Below are 13,067 nucleotides of genomic sequence, written 5' to 3'. Positions count from 1 at the left end.
AACCGGCTAAACCTCCAGTGGAGTAAGCTGTCCAGCCACCATCGCAGAGCAGCGCTCTTCTTCAGACGGAGCCTGCAGAGCTGGAAGCCAGCTCTCTGCCCATGGGTGAGATCTCAGGAAGCTGACCCAAATACTCCTGCTTTCTTGACTCAGGCAACCCCGAAGGCCACACACCATGGTGGAGGTGATGGATCTGATGGACAACACTGACAGTGGGTGAGTTCTTGGGGGCTGGGACAATGAAGGCTGGCACCCAGAAACAAGTAAGAAATGTAACCTACCAAAAATACCACAGCCTCTGGATGGAGAGGGCCCGCACGCAGCACCTGGAGCCACAGCAGTCCTCATAGGAGCGGCATCTGAGGAGAGAGGGCACAGGCCGGTTACAACCACAGTGAGGAGAGCCAGGGCAGTCTCGCACCCGGCTGGGTTTCCATGCAAGGCCTCCTTCCAGAGAGCCGTTCAGACCAGAAAATGGCTTTACTCCACTGGCTCCATGACCGGCTCCACAACAAACTACAGCAATGCGGAGCCATACCTCTGTTCAGTCTTCAGTCCCTGAGTTTACAGACAAGACAGAACCATCCCAGTGAGTCCTGCAATGCCAGAAAAAGAGCCTGGGGGTCAAACGAGGAGGCTCAGTCCTGGACTTGTCACTTATTAACTGAAAGTTGTCAACCTCTGTGAAACTCGCTGTCTTTATTAGCAAAGCATGTGGGGTGGTGGGGCCCTCCACAATGCAGGCTTCAGTTTTTAGGGCATCGTCCTCCAGAAAGATCCGACACATCACCCATATATAGAGCTAACAAGGATGGACGACCTAGGCTGCCTCCTTCTATCTGACCACACCCCACTGAGGCTGCAGGGTCCCTCGATGTGCTCAGGAGCTGTTCCTGCCCAGCAGAGCCACCTGAGAGGCCGTGTCAGGTTCCCAGGAGCCACACATTTCCTCCAGGATCTCTGCCCTGCCTAAGCCTATTTATTTTGGGTAAAGAGAAAATGCCACAAAATTCAAATGCTTGCATCGCTCACTGTGGTATTTACAGAGGAGCTTTCCCTGGAGAAATCAGCCCTGCTGGGAGGGAGGCAGGGAGGGGAGGGGCACCTGTTTCTCAATATTATGAAACAAGTATGCAATTATAACATGGGCACCTGACAGCTTTTTCTTTCTTTCTTCTATTTTATTACCAGGAATCAAACTCAGGACCTTGCACTTACCAAGGAGGTGCTTATGCCACTGACCGCTTATGCCCCGGCCCTCCTGACAGCTTTAAAAAAGTAACTGGAAGAAACATAGAATTCAACCCAAGATTTGGGGCACTGAATTTGTAGACTACCGCAGCATGAATAGGCTTTTTTAGTGTAAGGAAAATGTGTAGAGAATTACGGCCTGGGAAATATTAATCAAATGGCCTGGAGTTGGTGAAGCTGAGCACCAGCTTGCTTGACTGTTCTTTTGTTCTTTGTTGTTGTTGCTCAAATTTCCTATGGTTCTTCCAGGTTTGACTTTCTGAGTAACACATTAATTGTAAACATTTGTGTGATTTTTCAAATCAAAGCAGGCTAAGTTGCTGAGGCTCCTGGGCTTGGTTCTGCTTCTTTGTGAATGTCCAGCACCTGCTAAACCCGATTGAGCAGTCACTCCCAAACTATCACCCCCATGCACAAACACAAAGTGTACCAGATGGTATGGATATTTTCATACCCAGTCTCTCTGCAGCTCATAGATATGAACCTCTACGTGCTACCCAAACCTACCTCTATGATTATCCTATAGGATAATGACCCAAGCTAATCAATATAACTTGCTTTAACCAACCAGTGTCTAGCACAGCCACCTAAACAAGTGCTTAAAAATGTTGCTGGTTCTCATATTCCATGCATTGAAACCTCAAGGAGCTTCTAGAAATGGGAACCCCTGCTGAGGAGGAGCTCTCTTTCCAAAAGAGGAGAACAAACACTAACCTATTTAGAACAGGAGCTGTGCTAGATGGCATCATGTGCTGTGGTGACAAGCAAAGTGATGCCAGCATTGGAGGGTATGGGGGAAGGATGGCGTGGTGTGCAGCCTTGGACAGGTGTTCAGGGATAACTCCAGGAGAAGGTAACCTCTGGGCACAGGACACACAGACATCAATCTGGACACAACCTGAGAGGCAGGATGCTCTCCATGTTTGGGGGCTGGGAGACCCTCCAGTTCATTCCATAGGCCTCACAGCTACACACAGCAAAGTACAGAACAGGATGCCCAGCGTGGGATAGGGTGGGACTGGCAAGAGCCTGGCACTGCACAAGAGCACCCCTGTGCCATCTGTAGCGCTCTCATCCCCAGCAGTCTCACTCTCGTGGGCAGCTCATGCATGCATGGAAGTGCATATGGAGGTGGGGGAGCACTTAAGGGAGAGAAAGGACTTCTTGCAGTTAGGGTAGGTGGTGTCAGACAATTAGCGGTGAACAAAGGAAAAAAACAGGACTGTTTCTTGGCAGCATCTGCAAAGATGAGCATTCCTGGTGACTGTGGGATTCATGGTGAGTGACCTGGACTCCCTGGTATACACACTGAACTCTTCTCTCTGGCGTGGAGGGCCCTGTGGTAGGATGGGACAGTTACCATCACTCTGATTACAGGATGCTACGTGAGAAGGTAGCTAACATAAAGCTCTGCCAGCGCAACTGGAGACTCTGCTGTTGGCTCAGAAAGCGGCCGCCATCTAGTGCCTGCAGCTGTGATTAGCTAGAACTAGAACTGTGCGGTGACCAGAAATGTTCCCAGAAAAGCCTGCATCATTCCACAGGAAGCACAGACATCATTAAAGGACTGAAATAATACACCAAGTGGGAACACTAGGTAGAAGAATGGTGTTAGTGTGGGGTGATCTCCTTGTGTACCAGGTTGATAAACACAAGAACAGAGGTGCCAAGCTGCTGTGATCTCACTGCCGGTTGGAGAATTTGACTTACTCTATTGGATCTTATAAGGGTAAAAATCAGTTTATAAAATCAATGAGTACCATGCAATGTTTTATGAAACTATTTTTGCCACCAGGCACAAAGCTATGGGTGCCCTAGGCTGTGTCATATAGCATTTGTCTTCAAAGCTGCTGAGATGACTCCAAGTCAGACATGGACAGCTGAAGGTTCTGGTGGGTTTGGAATTGGTTTCTCTCATCTTCCTAGGAAGCTGGTTGGTCTCTGGCCAAGGCTCAGATTCTGAGTTGCTTTCCACTGTCAATAATGCTGAACTAACGTCTCTTTCTGGTCTTTTCTGTTTTCTGACTGGGATATCACCATTTTTGTTCCTAATTTTACTATTTAATGTCCTGCAATGATCAAATCCTAGAAAAGCAACTGATATGTAGACTCCAGTGGGAGTACACTGTGCTTACTGAAGGGGTCGGATGGCTCAGGAAGGTGAAGAACAGAGACAACAGACATCTGGGCTTAACCTGGCTAAGCTATTAAAAAAAAGTCCAAGGCCATTTCTTTTCCACTGCGGCACTAGCCTCTGCAGCCATGATGTTTCTTACATCTCTCTCCCTCAGCTATAATCAGAACTGCCTCAGCTTGGGGCATGGCCAGTATGAAAGGAAGCCTGGAGGCCATCCTACACTGGTAACTATGAACCTGGTGCAGAGGAGGACAGCAGCACATACCTGTAATCCCAGCACTCTGAGAAGTGAAACAAGAGAATCACAAGCTCAACTTGGGCAACTGTTGCAGTCAGGGGTTGGGAGGATAACAATTACAATCAGGACATCGAGTTTATAATATTATTTTATGATGGTCACCCAGAGTTAACACAAGAAAATGCAGGAAATCTATATGCAACACCAAAGACAGAATATTCAACCAAGGGCCTGAATCCCACAGCAATGTCCCACACGAGTCCAGATGAAGACCCAGAGCTCATGACAAGGCCTCCCTCCAACTGGAGGTCCAGAACCCACAGGAAGGACTCATGCCAGTCTCTTTTACAGATCCGTGCTGTGAAGGCCCAAAGGTCAGTGGTGGAAGCCAGAAAGTCCATGCCAGCAGGGTGAAGAAGCTGTGCTGGTAGGTTGAGGGTTCTACCTAGAGCCGAGAAGTCACACTCACAACAGGACCAGGGCTGTCCTGAAAGCACCACAGCCATCCTCAGCGACACAGAGGCCCTGAGCTCCTCCAGCGACAAGCACAGTCGAGTACCTGCCAGGAAGCCAGCGTGACGAGTTCATCCTAGAGACCAAGTGGCACAGGTCTTCCCCTCCAAAACCAGGAAGCAATGCTCGATGTGAGGACCAGAGCTTCTCTAGGAGAACCAACAGCTCAAACAGCAACATGTAGGAGAGCCCACCATGCCTCAACGCCTCAATGCACATTAATCCCTAGCTTCTCCATCTCTAAGTCTCTATTTATGCTGGCAACTTTCTTCAGGTGGAACATCTACGCTCAGTGCCCTGCTGATTTAATTCAGCTGGCGTTAACCACCAGTTCTTAATCCATAATAGCAACTTAATAAGACACTATCTCAAAATAAAAAATAAAGAAGAACTGGGGTTGCAGCTCAGTGTAAAGGCCTGAAGCTCAATACCCAGTACCATAAAAAGAGGGATAGGGCACACACACACACACACACACACACACACACACACACACAGAAGGGCACGCACAGCAGTATAGGAGGTGTACAGAAATAAACACAGTGATGGAATCACCTTTCAGGAGCTGACTCATTCAAATGCTTCATTCTCTTAATTACCTGCAAGGAAACATTTGCTGCTTCAAAACCTAAGCCCCACAGCATCCCGCTTTAGTGTCTTACAGGAAGGAGATGAAAAGCCAGCTTTCCTGTGCAAGTAGAGTCCTGACCCAGAATTCTGAGAGATCTGATGTATCTACTACATTTAAGGAACTCAGTGTATACCAACTACTCACTCAGTCTGAGATCGCATCTGTCTTAGAGTATTGGATGGATTGCAAATTCCTGACTCAACTTCTTCTTGGCTGGCAAAAGTCAACATTCAAATGGTCAAGCTCACATTTTTGGATACAGTTTTGAAACGTCAGCAGCAAATATACACTGTCAACTGATCATCTGCTTTCCTCTCTCCACACAGAGCCTGCTTTCTACTCCCTTCTCTGGCTAAAAGCCCCTTAGCTCTGGGTGTGCAGCAGGCTCATCTGAACTTCTGGTCCAGTTCCCAGCACGGTGCTGGAAAGTGCCAGCCACTCAAAAGAGCACACCTAGGACCCCTTTCCCTCTGCTGCTTTCTTTCAATGAAGTTGCTGGCAAATTGGGGCCTTAAGAACATAACTGCTGACATTTCAAATAGCTGCAATTATAAACAAAATATCAACTCTAACACTGAGCTTAATTAAAAGCAGCAAACATGACTAGACCACCAGGCACACTAAATAAGCCAGTTGTTCAACAAGTCAAGTTTAATGCTATTCATCCCCCAAGCCTATGCTGGCATTTGTGTTTCAAAAGTTTTCAGCAAGTCTAAGCTAGATGCAGAACAGATCAAGATGGAAACACAGAATGGGATTGTCTTTTGTGTTCTACAGTGTACCAGAGGTACACATTCTTAGACCTGCAGTATGAAAGAACAAACATCACTATTAACCAAATCTGCTCTTTAGGAAAGCTAATTATAGGCCCAGGGCTCTAAATGCATAGCATCCTAAAAAGTGGAGAAAGCCTGTACCTGGGCAAAAACTGGCTTCTGGGACTGCTCATTGTGCATGAGGATCAAGAGCAGATCTCTTTGAGGTCTAAGAACGGGGTGGATCCCTCGGAGTGGTATTGACCATAGCTCACTGAAATCAGGGCATCTTGCTCTCTCCCAACAGAGAGTGAATGACACAGTCCTCAGGATGCAGAACATAAAAGGACTCAGGCATCTAGCAGCATGTGGAGCACGGTTAGGAATGTGTCATAGCAGTGTGAAGCACAGATGTAACAGTCCAGTTCCTCTAAGAGATTTTAGACCTAAGAAATAAACACACATCCTTCTTAATGCCATCCAGGAGAGAAGAGGGTCTGGCCATGGGATATATCTATTCTGATAAGTCTCACAAATCCCAGGAACAGAAAAGGCTGACATATTAGGCCAGGGAACATTCAATGTTCAGAAAGTCACAGAATACTTTTATATTAAAATAACCAAATGTTGGTATATCAGCATATTATGTGGTGTCATTATGGACTGGACATGTTCCCCACCACACACACCACATTCATAGGCTGAAACACTGACTCCAACTGGGATAGTATTAGGAGACAAGGTTCTGGGAAGTGATCAGGTCATAAGAGAGGACCAAATGGGACCAGTGCCCTTATAAGAAGAGGCAGGGTAGCCGGGCATGGCAGTGCACACCTGCAACCCCAGCACTCTGCAAGAATGAAATAGGATCACAAATTCGAACCCAGTCTGGGCAACTTAAGAGACTTTGTGAGACTGTGTCAAAAAAGTGGGTGTGCTGGGGATACAGCTCAGCGTGAAGGCCCTGGGTTCAGTCCTCAGTCACACACACACACACACACACACACACACACACACACAAGCAGGAGATGGTTTTGGCTATTCTCTATCACATGAAGACACACTGAGAAGACAGCCATCTGTAAACCTGGGTGAGTCCTCACCAGACATGGTTCTGACAGCGCTGGCTTGTGGACTTTTGGCTTCCACAGCAAAATTTCAAATTTATATAAACCTAGCCATTATTTTAGCCTGTCATAAGCTTTAAGATCCTGATTCTGTCACTCAAAACATTCCTCATTTCATCCAGTTTCTGTTATTTAAGTGAAGAATGAGTTCAGTTTTGTTGGGACCCAGAATTCCCATGGCCACACAGTGATTGTGAACCCCTGTCAGCAGCGACTCAGTGGCAGATACGTTAGTACCACAGCAAGGTTCAGTGACTTCACAGTCAGATGGAGACGAGACTTGGGCCTGAAAATGAAATGGAATCTTCCCATGCCCTGAAGCTGGAACCCAGAACCAGAAGTCTTCCCAAAGTCCAGCAAGGATGAGGAAGAGTGCAGGGAGGAGGAAGAGAGAAGGCTACACAAACAACAGAGCCCTGGCTTGGTGAGAAGAAGGACCAGTGAGAGACCAGAAGTGCAGGCTGCAAAGGAGCACGGGAAGAGTGTTGCACCCACAGCCAACACGGCCACCCATTTTCTGAGAAGAAGCAGATTGCTTTCATGACCGGGACAAAGACAATGGGGAAGTGAATCTATTGTAGGTGAGCTATATTTTAACTAAGAAAGAAGAAAAGGGACAGAAGGAAGGAAGAAAGAAGAGAGAATGGATCCATACTTCTACTCTACAGACTTCAAAACATAAATGCCACAGGATACCTTCCACATTTTCATTCAAATCAATGACAGAATGCAGCTAAGGGATCCACTGGCGAATTCCATTACAGGCCTTTGTTCCATGTTGAGGTTTCACTAAACATAATCTTACAAATGCAGCGACTCATGTACCAGTTATGATCCATCCAACTGTGCTGTTTGTTTAGGACAGAATGTTCCATCTTATCAGCTGTGACACTTGAAAATGTCTCCATGTCATCTGAGTACACTATCAAATCACATATGTCCTGGTTTTACAGATATGCCAGTGAAAATAAGACCAACCCGACAGAGCATCAGCAGAGCAGACCCAAACCCTTCTTAATCAACTATAGAATTTACAGAAATCCCCATGTCTCTAGTGACTGTGGGACAATGAAATGAGCCTTATCCCATCCTTTGAACACGTCTTTCTAGAATCTTAGCTTGGTGAGCTGCTGGGCACCGACTCTTCCCTCCTAGACCTGTGATCTGCGACAGCTTCCTACTACTGCACAGGCTTTCTTTCTTTCTTTCTTTCTAGATGAACTTCATGGTAATATACCTACCCCTTTCCCAACACTGAGTCTGTCTGGGAATCTGTCATTCACCTCCAATTCTGCCTCCCTAGAACAGGCCATTTAAAGTAATTATTTCCAGTCTTATTATGGCATAAATGGCATCTCTGGCCTTGCCTTTAGGACTCCAACCTGCATGGGAAACTCCTCTTCATCTCGTCAAAGTAGCATAGTAATCTCCCGCCCCCAGAAGTCTTTATGGGCAATGTAATTCCAGTAATTCCCGCAGGAAGCAAGGGGCTGGGTGGGACCCGGCAGCTCCAGGTGGGTCACTCTGTGCAGGGCGCTGGGAGGTGGTGGCTCTCCACATGGGATCACGTGGGAATCAGCAGGCAGCTTTCATGCACACTCATGTCTGGCAGTTGGGAATATCTTCAGTGATTGTGGTGCATCCAGGACTCAGAACCAAAGCATGAAAACGTGGCTGCCTGCTACTCCTTTACTGGCACCCAGTAAGCATGTGTCAGGGCTGGGGTAGGAGTGTGTGAGGAATGTTGCTTTGGTTTTTCCAATCAGTCTTTAACATTTACTGAGGTATAGATTACATACAATGAGCTTCCCATTTTTTGTTTTATTTTAGCTTTTTGAGACAGGGTCTCACTGTGCAGTTCAGGCTAGTCTTGAGCTCACTTTGTAGCCCAGGCTGTGTCAAACTTGAAACAATTTTCCTGCCTCCCAAGTGCTGAGATTACAGGCATGTGCCACCACACCCAGTTCTGAGTTTCCCATTTTTAATGTATACAATTAATCTGGCTGTATGCAGGCACTGATAGCATCATTACTATAAGCAAAGTAATTGACATATTCTGATCAGCTTTTAATACTGCACATTTAAAAAAAGAATTTTCATCTCTCCAAACATTAGGTTTTATATCTTTTATTTGCCTATCAAGCCAAAAGATTCAGACATGGACATGTCATTTTCTGTCAACCTCAGTCGACAATTCATATATCAGAATCTCAGTTCCTGGTCTGAGAGGTGGTGGTTTCCATGACCTCCAGGGCTGTCATATGGCCAAATATGGATGACCCTTTAGCTTTCCTTTGGACAACATATACTACGGCAAAGTCAAGCACTTCTGGGCTTTTAAGGAGGGGACCACACTGGCTCTGATGAGCCCTGACATGAGCTTTGAGAAGATGGCCAATCCTTTGGAGACACATTCATTGCAAGCATATACCTTCTCAAAGTTGTATAAACCCAAACTGCTATCTCTAGGGTGACAGATGTATAAAGAGACCCAAAGAAATTTTACTTTATTTCTATCATGGTAGAAAGTATAGGTGCTTACTATAAATGTTATAATTAACGAACCAAATGGATTAGTGAGTGTTCATTTTCCTGCCTCCTTAACCCTTGGACAGCCCAGCTGTCACCTGACCTCCTGCCTCCTCAAATGTGTTCTGTACCTTCATGCTTCCTATCTCTGCTAAACTGTCCCTTGTCCCTGAGCAATCAGCTCTGTGGGGCTGCGACTCCCTTTGCAGGATTCTCATTCATGTAGTTATCGCCATGTAGTACTGTCTTGAGCGTCTGTCTGAAGAGCCAGCCCAGCTTGCTCCTCTGTGTGCAGCCCAGGTCCCTCCACAGTTCCTGCATGTTGTCCACCCTTTGTCCAATGCAGAAGTGACTTGTGGCAGGAAGGACTTGTCACAGATGGCAGCATTTCACAAATTCCTGTGAACTCAGAGTACAAAGCCCGCAGGCAAACTGTCACACAGAGCTGGAGAAGCCATTCTCATATACTGGGACCCAGTCATCACAATAACCTTCCGAAGGTGCAACACAGTCTTTGATTCAGCAATTCTGGTTTTTCCTAATTCACTGTGACACAAACAAGTTCTAGCCTATAAACACGCAGTGTGTAGGACAATGTTTATCAAGGACCAGGGCACACTGTCATCCATCCCAAACTACTGGGGCTCAGCATTGTGGGACCCATGAATGATAGATATGCGGCACCACACATTACATAACCTCACCAGCAGGGTCTGCCTTAAAATACACCAAACATCCTACCAAGCGGAATTTTGAAAAGATTATAAATAGCTTCATGTCTGCTCACGTCTGTTCTTACTGCCAAGTCAATAGTGGGGATCTGTTGGAGAGCACTGCTTTACATTTTAAAAACACCAAGAAGGAACAGTGAAATTTGATAGTTAACAAAACAGAACATCAGCCCCCAAGTTGTACCTGAACTGACAATAATTACACAGCAATGTGAAAGCCAACAGTGAAAATCCTCAGGCAATAGTCCATCATTGTCACAAAGAACAAAGTTACGAAGTTGCTTTTTTACACAGATCAAGAAGAATTTCACAATGTACAGTCAATGAAAAAAGTCAAGTCACAAATACAAATAAGGTCACCAGTGAAATTGCTCCCTTATGGGGAAGAAAATGTCTTCATTCGTAACAGTTTGCTTTTTCCTCATTGAGTCAAAACACCTGACACCTGAGACTTACAGGAGGGAAAGTTTATTTTGACTCACAGATTTCAGAGAATTCAGTCCATGGTTGTTTGGGTCCAAGACAGAAACTCATGGTGGAAGGGCTTGGGTAGGAGTGCTGGCTGCTCACCCCAAGGTAGTGTGGCCAGAAAACGGAGGGAAGTGAGGTGTGGGGAACCAGAAACACACCTTTCCACCAGGTCATGCCCCAGCGATCAGCTCCTCTCAGCAAAGTCAGTACCAGTGGTCTGACTGCCTTCCAAACACCCTGCCTCTGAAAGCATGAGACTTCCGGGGCCATTTAAGTCTGAACCGTAACACCAAAGTATATCCAAAATTTTCACCAATAAGCTCAACAAGAAGATCTGGGAAAGAAGAGAAATTCTGCTTCAGTTTTAGACATGTCTCCAGACCAGACTTGACTCCAGACCAGACTCCTCAAACCCCAGTCTAGGCCACCACCCAGGAGCTGTGCTCAGCCCCTCAACTCTCCAGGCAGAAGGGAAGAGAAGGGCTGTGGACACTGCCTAAAAACGTACTTCTACTCCAAAATCCCCAGGCCTCTGCACTGCTGGCCTCACAGCATTGGTCAGGGTCTGCCTGCAGGGCCACCAGGAGACCCCCACCAGATCTCCTCCAGCCACAGGCGATCTTGTGTTGACCTGACCCTGGCACCTCCCGCTGGAGCAGGGGGGTGCAGCTGACTCCGCACACTGTTTCTGAGCTGTCAATCTGACACCTGTGAGAAGCACTTCAGCTACTCACTGCATTAATCCCTCACAGGAGATGAGCCCCAGAGAGACGACTACATCAGCTAATGGCAGTGCCTGAGAAGAAGTTTCAGCAGCCTTTAGGGGGTTGGAACAGGGCCTGGAATCCCCTGGTCAAGAATCACAGGCAGAGAGCAGGACAGATGAGAATAGGCTGCGCAGAGTTGGACAGGCCAGGACCATGAGCTCCGCAAGGGCAGGGCCGATCACCACGCCTTAGGCTTCCCATCATCCCTTGTGGCAGCCCCTCCTGGAAACAGGAGGGAAGCTGGCCTGGATGTGTAGGAATCATCAGGACACATCCTTTGCTTCGGTTTCTTTTGTCTCCCTCCTTTCCTCTTTCCCTTTTTGCTCCACAGGTGATTGAAATCAGGGCTTTCACGCTGAACTACATCCCTACTGATGTAGTCCTTACTGATTTTTTTGAGACAAGTCTAACTAAGTCACTAAGTCACCCAGGCTGGGCTTGAACTTGTGATCCTGCCTCAGGCTTGCAGGGTGCCCATTCATAAGCACATGCCACCAAGCCTTGCTACGTCTGATTCTTGCATCTTACCTTTCTTGTTATGTTTATTCATATATGTGTTTACTACCATTTATCTCCCTTCAGTGAGGCAGGCTGTGGGTTCCCTATCTGCAGCTGACTTTAAAGAAGTTTCTCCTTTTTTTTCCTTGAGAGTACTTATGAGGTATGATCAAAATATAACATGAATGTTTAACTTTTTAAAATTTATTTTAATAAAGAATACATCACTCTAACCACCTTCCCCCACCTCCCAAGTAAAACCCCAGTCCCTCTTGCTTCAAATACACTTGCCACTTTCTAGAGCAGCGTGTATCTTTACAAAAGTGTGGTAAAACGTGGCAAGCACTGCTGCCTCATGCCAGGCAGGCTTGTAAAAACACAACACTGTGTCCTCGGCCACTTGACTCTCTGGATCTGCACTATGTGATTTTTGGTTCTTCTCCAGAGTCCAAATGATCATGAAAGGTCATGTTTTGAATTGATTCAGGACACTGAGGCAGCCAGGACAACGCAGCTAGACACTCAGGAAACAGGACTCCAGAGCTGCCTCAAAAATGACAGAAACAATGGTGTGTACTTGAAGCAACAGTACAGGTTTTGAGAAAGACTCATTGCAATATGTTTCTTACTGTAATACCTTTCTAAAATTTAAACATTCACTGTTTTTCAATCATATGTTGTAGCTCTAAATCAACAACCCAGACAAATGAGCCAGCAGAACCATGAGTCCTCACTCTCAGCTCCATCACAGGGAAGCCAGAGATGGAGCCTGTCATGCCAAGAACCTTGTGATGGATTAAAAACTTATGGTCAACGTAAATACCAGCTGAAGTGGCTCAGCATGGTGCTGAGTGGTCTAACAGATACTGAGGGATGCTAGACCACTGTGCTGGGCCTGAAGCATCCTCAGGGTCTGTTATAGTCAGGAGTGGCAAGGAGGACAATTACATACAGGACCCAGAATTTATACTTCTATTTATAATGGTCACCCAAGGAGTCAAATACAAAGAAAGTGCAGGAAATCTGTTCACAATATTGAAGGCCTAGAAAAATCCAGCCAAGGGCCTGGATCCCATGGCAATAACCTACATGAGTTCAGCTAAAAACCTAGAGCCCATGACAATGCCTCACACAAGTCTGTTTCATGGATCTGCACTGAGAAGGCCCAACGGTCAGCAGTGGACCTGTGATGAGCCACAATTCCCCTCACCTTAGTTTGCTGTTTCTGCTATAACAATGCAACTGGCCCATCATTCACTTCTGATTTCCTAGGCTCTAAATTATGCTGAGTGGCCAGTGACAGTACTATGCCCACAAGCTAATGAGATGACAGAATGTGGGGCACAGGGAACTGAGGTCCAGACAGGGTCGGAGAGTCACCGAGGCCATACAGCAACCTGACAGCAGTGCTGGACAGAA

At 46.5% G+C, this 13,067-nt stretch overlaps 1 protein-coding gene across 2 annotated transcripts in view; it reads right to left on the bottom strand.

Annotated features, from left to right (window-relative positions):
• Positions 1 to 13,067, bottom strand: part of Vopp1 (VOPP1 WW domain binding protein) — a 107,119-nt gene that overhangs the window by 20,262 nt on the left and 73,790 nt on the right. For both annotated transcript variants that reach the window (XM_003470138.5, XM_063234328.1), the window contains one exon: positions 282 to 359. In XM_003470138.5, coding sequence (XP_003470186.1) covers positions 282 to 359 — 78 coding nt within the window. The remainder of the gene's footprint in view (positions 1 to 281; positions 360 to 13,067) is intronic.

This window comes from Cavia porcellus, unplaced genomic scaffold (genome assembly GCF_034190915.1).
Source record: "Cavia porcellus strain 051 isolate PalLab524CR breed Dunkin Hartley unplaced genomic scaffold, mCavPor4.1 scaffold_23, whole genome shotgun sequence".
Taxonomy (NCBI): Eukaryota; Metazoa; Chordata; class Mammalia; order Rodentia; family Caviidae; genus Cavia; species Cavia porcellus.
Note: the sequence above shows the minus strand (reverse complement) of the source record. Positions and strands in the feature narration are given on the sequence as shown.